Source organism: Lathamus discolor, chromosome 8 (assembly GCF_037157495.1).
Source record: "Lathamus discolor isolate bLatDis1 chromosome 8, bLatDis1.hap1, whole genome shotgun sequence".
NCBI classification, from domain to species: Eukaryota; Metazoa; Chordata; class Aves; order Psittaciformes; family Psittacidae; genus Lathamus; species Lathamus discolor.
Genome location: NC_088891.1, coordinates 18,730,819 through 18,744,415, shown reverse-complemented (window position 1 = coordinate 18,744,415; position 13,597 = coordinate 18,730,819). Strand labels below are relative to the sequence as shown.

Here is a 13,597-nt window from a genome sequence, read left to right as displayed (position 1 = left end):
CACATTCTTTTTGGCTTCAGTGATACAGGATTGAACACTTAAGGAACAGCTTATTCTGTGAAGACTTTAGACACAGCAGATAACTATATTTACAAGGAAGCCTGGTACCTCAGATGAGAGAAACCAGAAATTTTATACTGGTCTATGATTAGATTTTTAGATATAGGAGCATATCTTGCTACCTTAGCAATCCTAGGTGGCAATGATAATAGGCTTCCTTATAGACTTCCATAAGTGAGTGGATCATAATCTGTCTTCTTGCATGACATCAAGTCTTTGAGGCTTTCTGACCCTGCTTTAGCAGATGTCTCCAGTGTAATCTAACTTTATTTTATGAAAATAACAGGACAGTACTCAATGTCAGATTTTGTACTAAGTCTCTCCCAAGTCTCCTAAGGCTGTGGAAGAACCTTGGAAATATTAATGTCAAACTACCCATTTTATTTCAGGAATTCTAGCAGTTCATAGAGCAAGTGCTTTCAACAGCTAGTGAGCTTGTTTCCAGTAAAACATCAGTTAGAGCAGAGCAGATCTGCCTCTGTAACTCTTTCAAAACATTGACACTAAAAGATATTAAAATGCCACCTAGAGTCTCTGTTATAAACCACAGTCAATCTGGTCATGGAGCTTTTGGTACCTGCCCAGATGGGAGAGGGCAGGAAGGGTCTTTCCCCTAGAGTTCATTTTCCAAGCTATCTAGGTAGTAACTTTCACTCATATATATGAAGTAAAAAATACATCTTTAACCTTTGCAACTTGACCAGAGCACTAAATAAATCGTTAAGGTGGTTTTATTCTTCAGTAAATTTTCATCAAGGTGAAGACAAAGCCAACATTTAAACCTTAGAATAGAACTAAATGAACTAAATGTCTATTGAATTCTAATAAAATTAGTGATAATTTCAATGCACCTGGCTTTTTTCATATACACATTACATTTCTAGTTACTGGCAATGCTGAGCACAATACCACTGCACATTCTGACAAATGGATAGAATCAATAATGCACTTTTCTAAATTAGATTCTGCTACTATAAAGAAAGATCTTTACCTCAGGCATTAATGTTTGAGCCAGGATTTTTTGATTTAAAAAGAAAGATAAAAAACCCAGCTGATGCTCACTTACTTCAGTTGGTGATGAATTATTCACCAGCTCATGATTCTTAAAAGTTGAAAGTCAGGACAAGAAATAAATAAATAAAGAAGGGGCAGATGCTTTAAGTTGATTAGATCTACCATTACACTGAAGTTACCAGAGCTAGTTTACTCCATCTGCTTCAGTGCAGTCTCTGTTCTCTAATTTTGACAATCTTGGTTACACAGGCAGCAGTCTAATAAAATAACTTGAGGGCATATGGGCTCCTGTGAGATTGCAGCAATCAATACTGCAGAATTGTAAGAATGATGTGGCCTGTTCAGGATGAGACCGTGTAGAAAGCAAAAGCATCTTTATTTCAAAACAAAACTGATTTCACTTGCATTATTCCATCATTCTCACAGAGCGAGATGCAGGAATGTAACCTGATGACAGAGATCACATCTGAGTTGTACAAGTGGGTGGCCATCTTCTTTGTGACACATCCATCCCTAATTGTCTGAACCTTCAAATGGGTGTGTGGCCCATCTCTGGTTATTGTAGCGTAGAGCAATTCTGCTGTCAGGAGTTGGGCATAAGAGGACTTCCTGGAGGGGAACCATTTTTGTTTCATTCACTTTACAGTCCGTTGCTTTCTTTTTTTGGCTCATGCAGTATCTTCATTGATCCTCACAGGCCTTGTCGTTAGCTGCAGCAGTGAGTGAGGTAGTTCATAAATCCACACACTACGGAAACAGACTGACCACAGAAATCGGTCAGGAGAAAGAAAGGACACACAGGGAACAGTGAATTGATCACACATTTCAGAAGCATTGTTAGCACCCTATTTTTGGTAAGTCTAAACATGAATGCATGTCAGTGGCTTCAAAATAAGATGAAAACACTTCCTACACTTTAAATGGGATGGAATTTTAGAAGTTATTTCAATGGGTCCACAGTTTCCAAGCTTTCCATGTAAAGGCAACGACACTTGAGGGAGCAGGTTCATTCTTCCCAAGCCCCCGCCCCTGCTCTGGCTAATCTTTGCCTGCAACTCATCCCAACTTCCTCATCTCTGCATCCAGTTAGTTATTTCTAGTACAGTTCTCATGTCCCAAACATAAGAAAGACCTGGAACTGCTGGAAGAAGTCCAAAAAGGGCCATGAGGATGATCAGGGGCTGAAGCACCTCCCATACAAAGACAGGCTGAGAAAATTGGGGCTGTTCGGGCTGGAGAAGAGAAGGCTGCATGGAGACCTCAGAGCAGCTTCCAGTGTCTGAAGGGGCCTACAGGGATGCTGGAGAGGGACTCTTCATCAGGGACTGTAGTGATAGGACAAGGGGTGATGGGTTCAGACTTAAACAGGGGAGATAAGGTTAGATATCAGGACAACTTCTATCTAAGACCTCTTTGTGCATTAACTATTTTTGCATTAACTATCTTAGTAACTATAGGTGGGGACTTCTGTTTAAATACAAAAGAGAAAATAATCATGTTTCTGTAGACATAAAACTGAGAGGCGTTTTGTAGTGACTGTTCAGCATCTCTACCTCAGTTACCTTGACCTGTCTTACAACTTTACTTGCAACCTTTTATTTTCAAAGCACAGTCAGCTCCTGAAAATAGGATACAGTACTTTAATTTGTCAAGCTGCAAAATGGATAGGGCAAAAGGGCAGCTCATTTCTTTCCTAGAGCTTGTGAGGGAAACTAGGAAAGAGGGGAAAGTAACAAATGACTTGGTAATTTTTAGCTGTAATTTTAGGAGTAAACCCTATAATAATTTCTTAGAAAGCTAATGACTACGTGTTATCTGAGTAGAGAAAGTGATTGTTAACAAGGTGGATGGAACATGTAGGGGTATTATCCAAAGCCACTACAGCAGCATCCCTCTGCAAAACAGCAGTTTCAGCTGTAGCAAAGTTCTGTATTGTTTCTGTCTCCACTCTCATTTTTATCGTGAGAGGACAGAAGTAGCTTTTTAAAAAAGACAAAGGTAAGTTTCTAGTTTGAAAAGGATTCTTTTTTAAACAATTAGTGCTTGAGGGAAAGTAGTCTATGAAGGAACAGTATCATTTTCTTCTTTACTCCCTTCCCCCATAGCTTTTCCTTTAAATATGATGGAACCCTAATCTGTGCTCTTTAGAGCAGAGGTAATGAAATTACAGAAAGGATGTGAAAAGTATCTGTGAAGGTAAGCTAATACTTTCCATTGTGTAAGCTGCAGATATACTGCCTGAAGACACATAATATGAGAAAGTTAAAGGAATCAATATGAGGAAAGATTTTATTTTTCATTTAGGTTTTGGACCTAAGCATGCCTCTTAAACAGCTCTTTGCCCAATAGATCTCTATTGAATTCCTTGTTAGTTCATCCGTATTTTTAAGATCTCTCACATGCCAGATAGGTGATTCATCTTATGCAACTGCAATATGCTTATTCAGTCAGGGAGCTCATGCCTAGCTTTTCTAATGCAGAAAGTCCTGGGTTTGATACGCACTGCTGATAGGGCCATTTGCATCTGTGTACTCCCTGTTTGTTACCCAATACTGCCTCTAAAATGTCACTTTACAACTGTTACCGTGACACTTAGTTTGATGAGATTTGCTCCAAAGAAAGCAATATATATTTTAGAAATAGAGGACTTTTCTAATACATTTTCTCATTTCCTCTGATGTTTAGTAATCTCTGATATTAAATATTTAACAGATACACCTTTTTATTTCTGTATTTTTAGGAGGAAAATGTGCCTTTTTCATGTAATTTGTGCCCAAATTAATCTTACTTTGGGTTATTAATAAGAGGACGAGTTGAAACAATAGAACCCATTATTTTGCACTGTGTATCTGTATGCATATTCATACCAAAACAGGCATATTTCTAATCACTCAAGTTGTATACTTTAGCCTTAGCAATACTCACAGATGCACATCTGCTGTGCCTCCTCTACACGTTGCTCACATGATGCGAGTGATCATTACGTATCCTTTTACAGCAACTTTCAGCCATCTGGCTAATTCTGGAGTGTTGTTTTTCATTCTAAGACTAGAGAGAGACATGACCCTGACTCTTTTTTGAGGCTGTCTTTTCATTTTCAGGAATCCTCTTTTCTATTCTATTTAATGTCTTAGTTATTTTTATTTGTCCTGGTTTTGTCTGTCTGAACTGTGAGCTCAGCCTCACGTATTCAGCTCGGAGCACAGTGAGCTTACTACTGTTGTACCCTTTGAAATCCGTAAGCATGCTCCCTGTTGTGGAATTTCTTAGGTCATGGAACCCTGAAGGAGAATTTGAATTTAGTATTGACTGCTTTAATGGGCTGTCATTTGATCTTATGGCTTTGTGGTCAGTAGGTTCACCTATCTGTTAGAGCAGCCTTATTCCTGGCCATTGTCTCTGCCAGAAAGACCCGAGAGAAGTTGGCTTTTAGTAGCGAATTTTAAATCTTAGAATCATTTAGGCTGGAAAAGACCTTTTAAGGTCATAGAATCTAACCATTAACACAGCACTGCCAAGTCCACCGCTAAACCTTGTCTGTAAGTGCCACATCTACGTGTCTTTTAAATACCTCCAGGGATGGTGACTTGGGCACTGCCCTGAGCAGCCTGTTCCAGTGCTTAACAACTCTTTCAGTGAAGAAATTTCTCTGAACATCCAATCTAAACTTTTCCTGGTGCAGCTTGAGGCTGTTTCTTCTTGTCCTATCACTTATTACTTGGGAGAAGAGACTTGACACTCACCTTGACCTATTCCTTCTTTCCAGTAGTTGTAGAGAGCAATAACATCCCTCCTGAGCCTTCTTTTCTCCAGGCTGAACAAACTCAGTTCCTTCAGCCCAGTTCACTTTACCAGCTCCATTGCTCTTCTCTGGACCTGCTCCAGCACCTGAACGTCTTTCTTGAGCTAAGGGGCAGAGAACTGAACACGGTACCCAAATCCTGACTGTCTTAGGGAATGATGTTTCTATGTCTGTTTCTCAGATCTCACCCATCCTCAGAAGACTGACACACACACTTAAATGACTTGTCATTAGATGGGTATTTGCATTTTTGGCAGACTCCAATTGGAGTCTTTTGGCACACATTCCGTTTCTCTTAGAGAAAATAAGCTTTTGTATGTTATGCTCGTCTTTTAACAAGAGTCCTTAAATTTTTTCATTATTTGAGGCTAAAACAAAATATATCTTCAATGTTATCTCTGTGTAGGTGACAGATTTCATTATGCTTCCAAGTTCCCCCTTGATTCAGTTGAACACCTTTATCTTCAGCTCTTGTTGTAAGCTGCTGCACACCATTTAACAGTTGTTGAATTTCACTTCAGAGGCAGCTGCGTATTAGTGCTAAGTAGCCCAGTTCTCGTAAGGTACTTTGTGTTCCTTTAAGGTGAAGGATACTGGATAAATATAAAACATCAGTCTGTTCAAGTACCTTTGCTTTGGACATGCTGCTTGTATTTCTTTTAGTTTTCACAGGTATGCAGGAAATGTGTTCTATAGATGCATCTATTCTGTGTGTGAATTATCAAGGAAGACTTGAAGTAAAGTGAAAAATAATATTTTCTGGTCATTTACCTCAAATATAGCTGTTTTATGAAATTTCATTGAAAGTAATTGAATGATTTCTGAATGCCTGTTAACTAAACTTATAAGAAAAATAGAGATTAAATGGATATACAATTGAGCTCTGAGCTTTCACAATACTGCTTCTTCTGAAGCCCAATAAAATGCTTCATGCCTATTAAAAATAATTAACATGATATGCCACCACCAAAGCTGCTGACGTTTATAGGGCATTAGTATGTTAATTAGTGTCTTGGCTTCAGGTACGATCTGTAGAACAGCTTTGATGGGGTGCTGCTCACAGCCCAGATGATGTTTGTGCAGTTTGTTCATTTTCAGCTAAATTCATAGAATCCTAGAACGGTTTGGGTTGGAAAGGAACTTACTTTCATCCAGTTCCAACCCCCTGCCATGGGCAGGGACCCCTCACACTAGACCATGTTCCCCAAGGCCCTGTCCAACCTGCTCTTGAACACTGCCACGGATGGAGCATTTACCACTTCTTTGGGCAACCTGTGCCTCACAACCCTCACAGTAAAGAATTGAATAGATTTTCCCAGTTTTACAGATGTAGCTATAAACTCATTTTGGGTTTTCACATAATTGTGAGAAAGATGTCTTGTTACTGTAAAAACATTGGGTTTGGACTTCAGCGTAATGAAGCAGCTTAGGCTTGTTTGTGTGTTTATGGTTTTAGAATATTGTGTTATTCAGGATAGGTTCGACACCAACTCGGCTGATAGAGTGCTAGAAAGAGATCCTAGTATCGTCTCCTGCAGAAATGAAATTTCATTTAAAACTCTGGAGTCTGTGGTCAGTTCAACTAGAGGTAGGATATTGATATGTATCAGAGTGAAAACGGAAGACTTCAATATTCTACTGGGATGTGACTCTACATCCTTAACGAACAGGTTTGGTTTGGCTGCTGGTTGGTTGATGGTGCCACATCAGTCAGGTGTGGAATGCAGATATTTGGTTTCTAAAGTTGTTTCATAAATTATATTTGTTCCTACAGCCTTAGGTCAGGTGGCATAAAGACCCCATTCTATTTCATCGGCTTCCCACCTGGTCTCCCCATTTCCTTCCCCTCTTCTCATGCCCAGTTCATATGTACTATCTTCTTAATGTAGGAGCTGTAACTCTCCTGACCATGACAGTCTTACACCCTGACAGGAGCCTGTTATGTGCAAATGATCTTCACAGCCTTAGTACCTTTATCCTTACAGTTACAGAGCATGTGTTCCACACAGGAAAAGTGTTTAGAGAAAGTGAATAGCAATGGAGCTGAGAAAGCCTGGGTGAGCAGTGGTATTACGCAGCAGCATCTTCTGCTGACGCTTTCTGTGAAAGCATAACAATGGAAATTTTTAGATGGATTTTGGAAGGAAAAGAAAGTCTTCAAAGAGCCAACCATGGAGTGAAACACTCATTAACAGGGGTCCTGCGGGGTTTTGACCTTCCACATACTAAACCCAAAATATATCTGTCTCTCACAGGAGAATCCCTTCAAGGAAAGGATTGTGGAATCTTTCTCAGAAGATGGAGAGGGGAGCCTCAGCTTCAATGACTTTGTGGATATGTTCTCTGTGCTCAGTGAAATGGCTCCCAGAGAGCTTAAAGCAATCTATGCCTTCAAGATCTATGGTACTGTATTGGGATGCTTTTGTGTGCCTTCTTCTGTTGAAGTAAATTAGTATGAGAGTTGCTGGTGATCTTTGATTCTTTTATTGTTTAGATTTTAACACAGACAACTTCATTTGTAAATCAGACTTGGAAAAAACCCTCAATAAGCTGACCCGAGAAGAACTAACAGCAGAAGAAATCACTTTAGTTTGCGAGAAAGTGATAGAAGAAGCTGACATGGATGGTGATGGGAAACTGGGATTTGCAGACTTTGAAAACATGATTTCCAAAGCACCAGATTTCCTCAGGTATTGTTGTAAAGAAAGGACAGTCTCTTGCATGTTATCAGGTACTTTTTAAGGATAACACTGTGTAATACAAGAAATACAAGAAATGCCAGACGTAAGTACTTCACTAAAGAGCTGACTAGAGGATGACTTCTTACCCTAACTCAGTTTACTTTTCGCGAGCACGTTCCGGATCTCCCCTAACTTGAAGACTAACAGCTTATCATCTTTGGGTTTTGTTTTCTTTTTTGTTTGTGTGATTTTGAACAAAGCTCGAATTCATATTGTTCTTAAGCCTTTAGCAATGACCCATGCTATCTGAATAGGTATGGGTGTAAATACTGTATGCATGTTCCAAATATACACGGTAACACATTGATCTTTTGTGCTGAGAAGATGAGAGCTAAAGGACATTACAGTGGTATGGTTGATGCTGGTAGCAGACAATCAATTAAACTGATGCATTACTGCAGTAATTCCATCTCCACTGTTAACCAGTTTTGGGTTTTTTTGTTTGTTTCTAACTGATATTTTTTTATTGCTGTTGCTGAGTTTCTTCCTAATAATCTGCAGATAAACCCCTGCTATCTTAAGAAGGTTTTTCTTGCACGCTTCTTATTTAAAGAGACTTTTTGAAAAGGACAATAACTTGATATTTTTACAACTTAATAAAACATCCTACATAAACTTACAGTTAAGCCTATAGAAATATAGGGATAGACCTTCTTGAAGAAATTATAGTGAACCAGCCAGTAAAATAACATACTCCTAGCCTGGAAGGAGTTCATATTTGAATCTTAAATCCAGAGTAATGGCAGAGTAGGCTGAAGCTAAAATCTAGGTCTAAATTTCTCCCCAAAATTAAGTGGTCTGTGTTAACTGTGTCTAATAGTAAGTGCTTGATAACCTGAACAAGTATTTTCTGTAATCTTTGCTCACAGACACTGTTGTGAAGTTGATAGTGTTGCTGTATGTCTGGTGATGATGATAACACCTAAATTCTAACGTCTGGGAAGATGAATAATCCAACAACTGTCTGCAAGTTTTAAGTGTCCTGCAGAACACAGAACAGTTTATTTCTTTCATGAATGATATTTCTGAGGACAGACATTATAACAAAATGTGTAAAATAATTCTACAATAGAGCATGAGGACATGATTCCTGTGAATTCTCAGAAACATCAGTGCCTCAAGAGGATATGCCACAAAGTTAATGTGGATGCATTTTATATATTAGAAACATGTCAGGTATTCCTTGACTAATCAAGTGTAACAACAGAAACTCTTTTAGAACAAGATACATGTTGTCATTATGGTGAGGCTCAGCTGAGTAGGTATTCTAATATTTTATTTACACATATTCCCACCTAAGAAAATGTTTTCTTTATACTGTTATCCGTATTAGAAGCTGCTGGAGTCAGGTAGTTTCCTTTAATCAATCAAAAGGCTGTAGTGTACATGCAGATCTGGTATAGAACAGAGATCAAATGTGAGGAATTGAAGGCAGATCTGAAGACTCAGCAGAAGCTGTGGCTTCAGAAGTTTCCTGTGCCATGACTGACTTCACTGCTGTGTTGTAGAGGCTTGCAAACTGCTGACTGAGAATTCCAAGCTGAGGATGCTGGGCAATCCAGTAATTTCCTGAGAAAGCAGAGGGGCATTTGCCACTGTAGTCACTGGAATGACTGTCATAATTATTTTTGTTTTCCAAGTTTGTGATGTTTCGGGAGGCTGAGGAGATGAGTGGAAAGACCTGAGTGGTGGGTACTCAGCAGTGCAAGAAGATGAGTAAAAAGAGGGATGAATTGATAAGTATGCTTTGCCATTGCTTGAGCAGGTGATTCCTGCTCTATTACGTGGGTCCAGTGCTTCTCTGACTTCTGACAAACATTGAGAACTTTTATCATATGAACTGTAAAATCTCATCATCATTAATATGAGATAAGAAATTACTGAGGAGGAATACCTTGTTTACCCTGTTTGTGGAAAACCTTGGAAGGCCAGATTCCCATAACAATATGTGCACTGTGTTTTTAAGCCCTTTTTCATACAGCTCAGTATGTTGTTTGGGTCTGTTTAAACTGTCATCCTCTCATGCATACTTAATAGATACAGCAGGCGTTAATTTTGGCACCATGATCCAGGCTTTGACCTGGTGCAAGCTAAAGTTCATCCACTGTACATCGACTGATTTTCCTTATCATTTATTTTTCAAGCCTTTACTTAATGACCCTGTATAAGTTTAATCTCCTGCAGACAGCCTTTGCAAGCTCTGTACTGCTGTCAAGCAAATGAAGCTGCAGTACAAGGCTGCTGCTTGATTTGCACTGCTGTGGTTGAGGAATTTTTTTAAGCCTAGAAGAAAACACTGCTAATGGTTGGCCAGGGAAGAAGATATATGCATTTTTGGCTGTTATCCCAGAAGCTTGAGTAAGCTGTAAATGATAATGTCAGTTGTTAGTTCAGAAAATTTGATCCCAGTAGGCTTATTTCACTCAAATTTGCTGTCATTAAGAAGCCACTCGTAGTTTAATGGCAGTATTAGCAGTCTGAACTGGCACTAGCTAAGTGTTCTGTTCTACAAGACTGGTTACGTTTTCCGCAGGAAATTGTTTTATAAATCATCCTGGAAGTTTAAGCTTATTTGAATGCCTGAAGGTGAAACATACTATAACAATTGGAAATGGAGTCTGAGCAGAATATGGCATTAGAACACCTGGGAGCTGCCAGAACTAGAGCTAGAACTAGACAGAGAAACAATAAGGCGTTACTGGAAATGCAGCTTTTCTGAAACCTTACTGGGCCTTCACCCATACAACAGTGGATGCCCTGACTCCAGTCCTACCTGAAGCTTAAGTAACAGTTCTCTTATGAGAAATGTACATGTCGGAAGACCTGTCCTAACATGCAGATTATCTAGTTCTCAAGGACTAAAATTAGAGCTAGTGACAAATGGGCACGAGATGCTTAGTGAGAAAGCAGAGGAAGGGAATAGTTTCTGTCAGTGTTTTTCACAGAATATTTTAGCTGCTTCTTAGTAAAAAGCTTAATCTCCAAAATGATACAAGACATTTCTAATGGTGATTCCCACTGAAGTGGTTTTGGCTTGATTTTTGTTTTTACAGATTCATGACAAAACAGTTTTCACATCTAATGCTGTGAACTTTTTAGCTCCTAGATATTGCCTGTGTGGGACTTAACTTTTCAACAGGTTGGATTAATGTGGGGCTCTAGACATTGCCTGAGTAGTGAACAAGATGTTTATCTTTCTGTTTTTCTAAAACACTAGTGCTGGTAAACTCTTTGCATTACTGTGTGCTTTCCTTCACAGTACTTACGCTAGTGTGCCAGACTGCTGTACATCCTGTCTTTCAGTGTCACCCAGACTGAAGACATTCCTACATACAAAGTTCCTAGGTACCACTGTGAATATAAAGCTTTGTATCCCCTGAATACATACACGGCTTCCTTCAGTGAATTCCTGACTCGCATCAAATAGCTGTAACTAAATTAGAGCTTTTTTTTTTTTTTTTGTAAAATGAAATCCAAAACCTGTATATCCAGAACTTTTCAACCTCCCAAATACTCTAAACCTTGATAGTTTTCTTTCAGTATAGGCATCAAAATGGTAGAATTTACATAGAGAAATACATAATCCTTCTTATTTCAGTGAAGAAAGAAGCGTATGGTTTATACTGTTGTGACATTGAACAGAGATTACTACCTAAAGAAAGCGAGCTTTCAGCATGCCCTCTTTAAATAGCCTTTTACCGTCCTGCTAAGATGCTCAGGAGTTCTGAAAACTGATGGCAGTAGTAAAGCATGCTGCTTGCCTGTTTGAGAGTGCAAATAGAAGAAAAAAATCAGCATCTCTTGGTCCTAGCAAGAGAAACAACAAATTTATCTACCTGATTTGACTTACTTAGGAACCCAAATGCTGTGCCATAGCAAAAGTACCACTGGGAAACATTTAGCTCTGCTGTATATGCAATAAATAGGTCAACTTATACTTGATTTACTTCAGTGCTGAGCTTGCCTGAGCTCACATTTTCAGAAGATGGAGTTTTCTCCCAGGATGCTTAAATCTTCCTGAGAGCATGAGAGAAGAGATTCAGATATATTACACAGCACCTTCCTTTTTGTACTTGAAGGAAAATGTTGTGCATAATGATAGATGTGTTTCTATCTCTTAATCTTTTTCTTTCCTTTGCAGTACTTTCCACATAAGAATCTGAGGATGTTTCTGTGACCAGTGTTGTCAGAAATGACTTGCCAGTCCAGCCTTTCTGAATCTCAGGCACTCTGGGGGCTTTTGTCCTCTAATTATGGCTTCTTAGAACTCAACAGAAAGTACTGAAATCATTCTGGTCCTCGAAGAGACAGAAGCATCATGTGGTCCACAGGATATTTGGAACAGTCACATTTTTATCTTCACTGCTGGCCAAGCACTGATGGTTGATTGTTGGGTTGTGGGTTGTCTGGTTTTTTTTTTCCTGTCTTTTTTTAAACAGGCCGATTCAGAATATTGTTAACGGTGTTTCGACGTCCTTTTTATATTTATGAATATTTAATACTGCTCTGAAAAAGTGCAAAAAATAAAGACAGAAAGATTAGCTTTGATGATTTTTCCAAAAGTATTTGAAAGAAAGCAAGGGCCTTAAGTAATGAGATGCCTCTATCACTGTGTTGTACAGCTGGGGATCTTGCATGGAAATTCCCTTAGGTGAAAGAACTGCAGTCAAGATGAAGCTCCCAGTGTTGAAGACAACCACATCCTGGGTTTGCCTTTCAGTCCCTGAAATGGCAGTTGCTGGGTTTGGTGCTTACCTTCAACTGATGTTTTATGGACTGTCATGTCCTTACGAAACTTGAAATATTTGCCTTTTGTATATGGTAACTGTAGACACAATTCCTTTCTTCCCAAGGTAAATGTTAAAACTGTGTCCTTATTCTCAAGTGGAGTCCTGCTTTTTACTCATTCTATGGGCTGATAATGAAGAATGGAAGAATCTGATAATCTGTAACTCATGAAGAAGTTAAAGAAGCACAGAAACTACTAAGGACATGAAAAGACATTTTCTTTCTAAACCAGCTATGCAATCTTTCCCATGAAATGCATGAATGCAGCTCTGTACTTCTCTTCCCTCTCCAGCTGGAAATCAGCTAGATTGTTCTTTCATTGTGTTAGTTCCAGTATTGGTTAGGTACTGGGGCCTGAAGACAATCATATGTATATTACTGTTCTAACAGTCAATAGAAGGGCTCTGTCACTTACATGGCTTCTGTATCAAAGTCATCACAATTAAATCTTTTGATGCATTCTATTGTGCTTTGGGAATTCTTGGGTTAAGCACATACTAATTTCCTTTCTGGTCATTATTCCAATTACTATAAAATTGAATCTTTCTAAGGAGCAGATTAAGTTAGATGCATCGGTTGGTTCAAACAATTTGCAAGACATTGGCATTAAGAGAGATTAAGCTAAAAATTACTTCCTGTTCCTCAAAATACCAACCTAATAGTTTTTTATTCCTTTCAAGACAGGCATTTAATCCTGAAGGCCTCATCAGATGTGTTTTTCTGACACAATTATTATGTATTGTGAAATACCAGGTTGCAAGATTCTGGATCAGATGATTCAGACAAGAAGGATCCAATGCTGATGACATAGATCACTTCCTTTTAACATTGGGGTTCTCTTTCTGTGTTTTAAAACTTCCATTAGCTAAAATTCTTTCCTTCCTCACTCTGTGTTGTTCCACGATTAGATCCTCCTCTTCACCTAAAGCAAGACCTCAGTTGCCTTGGAACTGCTCAGAGTATTTTTTCCCTATGTCCTCCCTGACCTGAAAGTCACAAAGCAGTTGAAGAGACACTTGGGCTTGCAGTCAGGTATTTAACCCTTGAGTCATTCTACTGAGCTAAGAAACAAAGAGAGAAAGAAATCAGGAGCACCCTGTGAAGGATTATTCCTGTCCATAGTTAAGGGAGAATTCTTGCAGAATACTGCAGATACAAATTATGCAATTGTCTTAACTCCCTTTATTTTTCT

At 38.9% G+C, this 13,597-nt stretch overlaps 1 protein-coding gene across 10 annotated transcripts in view; it reads left to right on the top strand.

The window, feature by feature from the left end:
* The window catches only part of CIB2 (calcium and integrin binding family member 2), a 46,432-nt gene extending 33,563 nt beyond the window's left edge, over window positions 1-12,869 (top strand). For 9 of the 10 annotated variants that reach the window (XM_065688941.1, XM_065688931.1, XM_065688938.1 and 6 more), the window contains 3 exons: window positions 7,132-7,279; window positions 7,371-7,566; window positions 10,877-11,752. In XM_065688941.1, the coding sequence (XP_065545013.1) occupies window positions 7,132-7,279; window positions 7,371-7,566; window positions 10,877-10,997 (465 nt within the window). In that variant the 3' untranslated portion in view covers window positions 10,998-11,752. The other variant, XM_065688933.1, reaches the window with a different exon arrangement.
* Window positions 12,870-13,597: the final 728 nt, after the last annotated feature.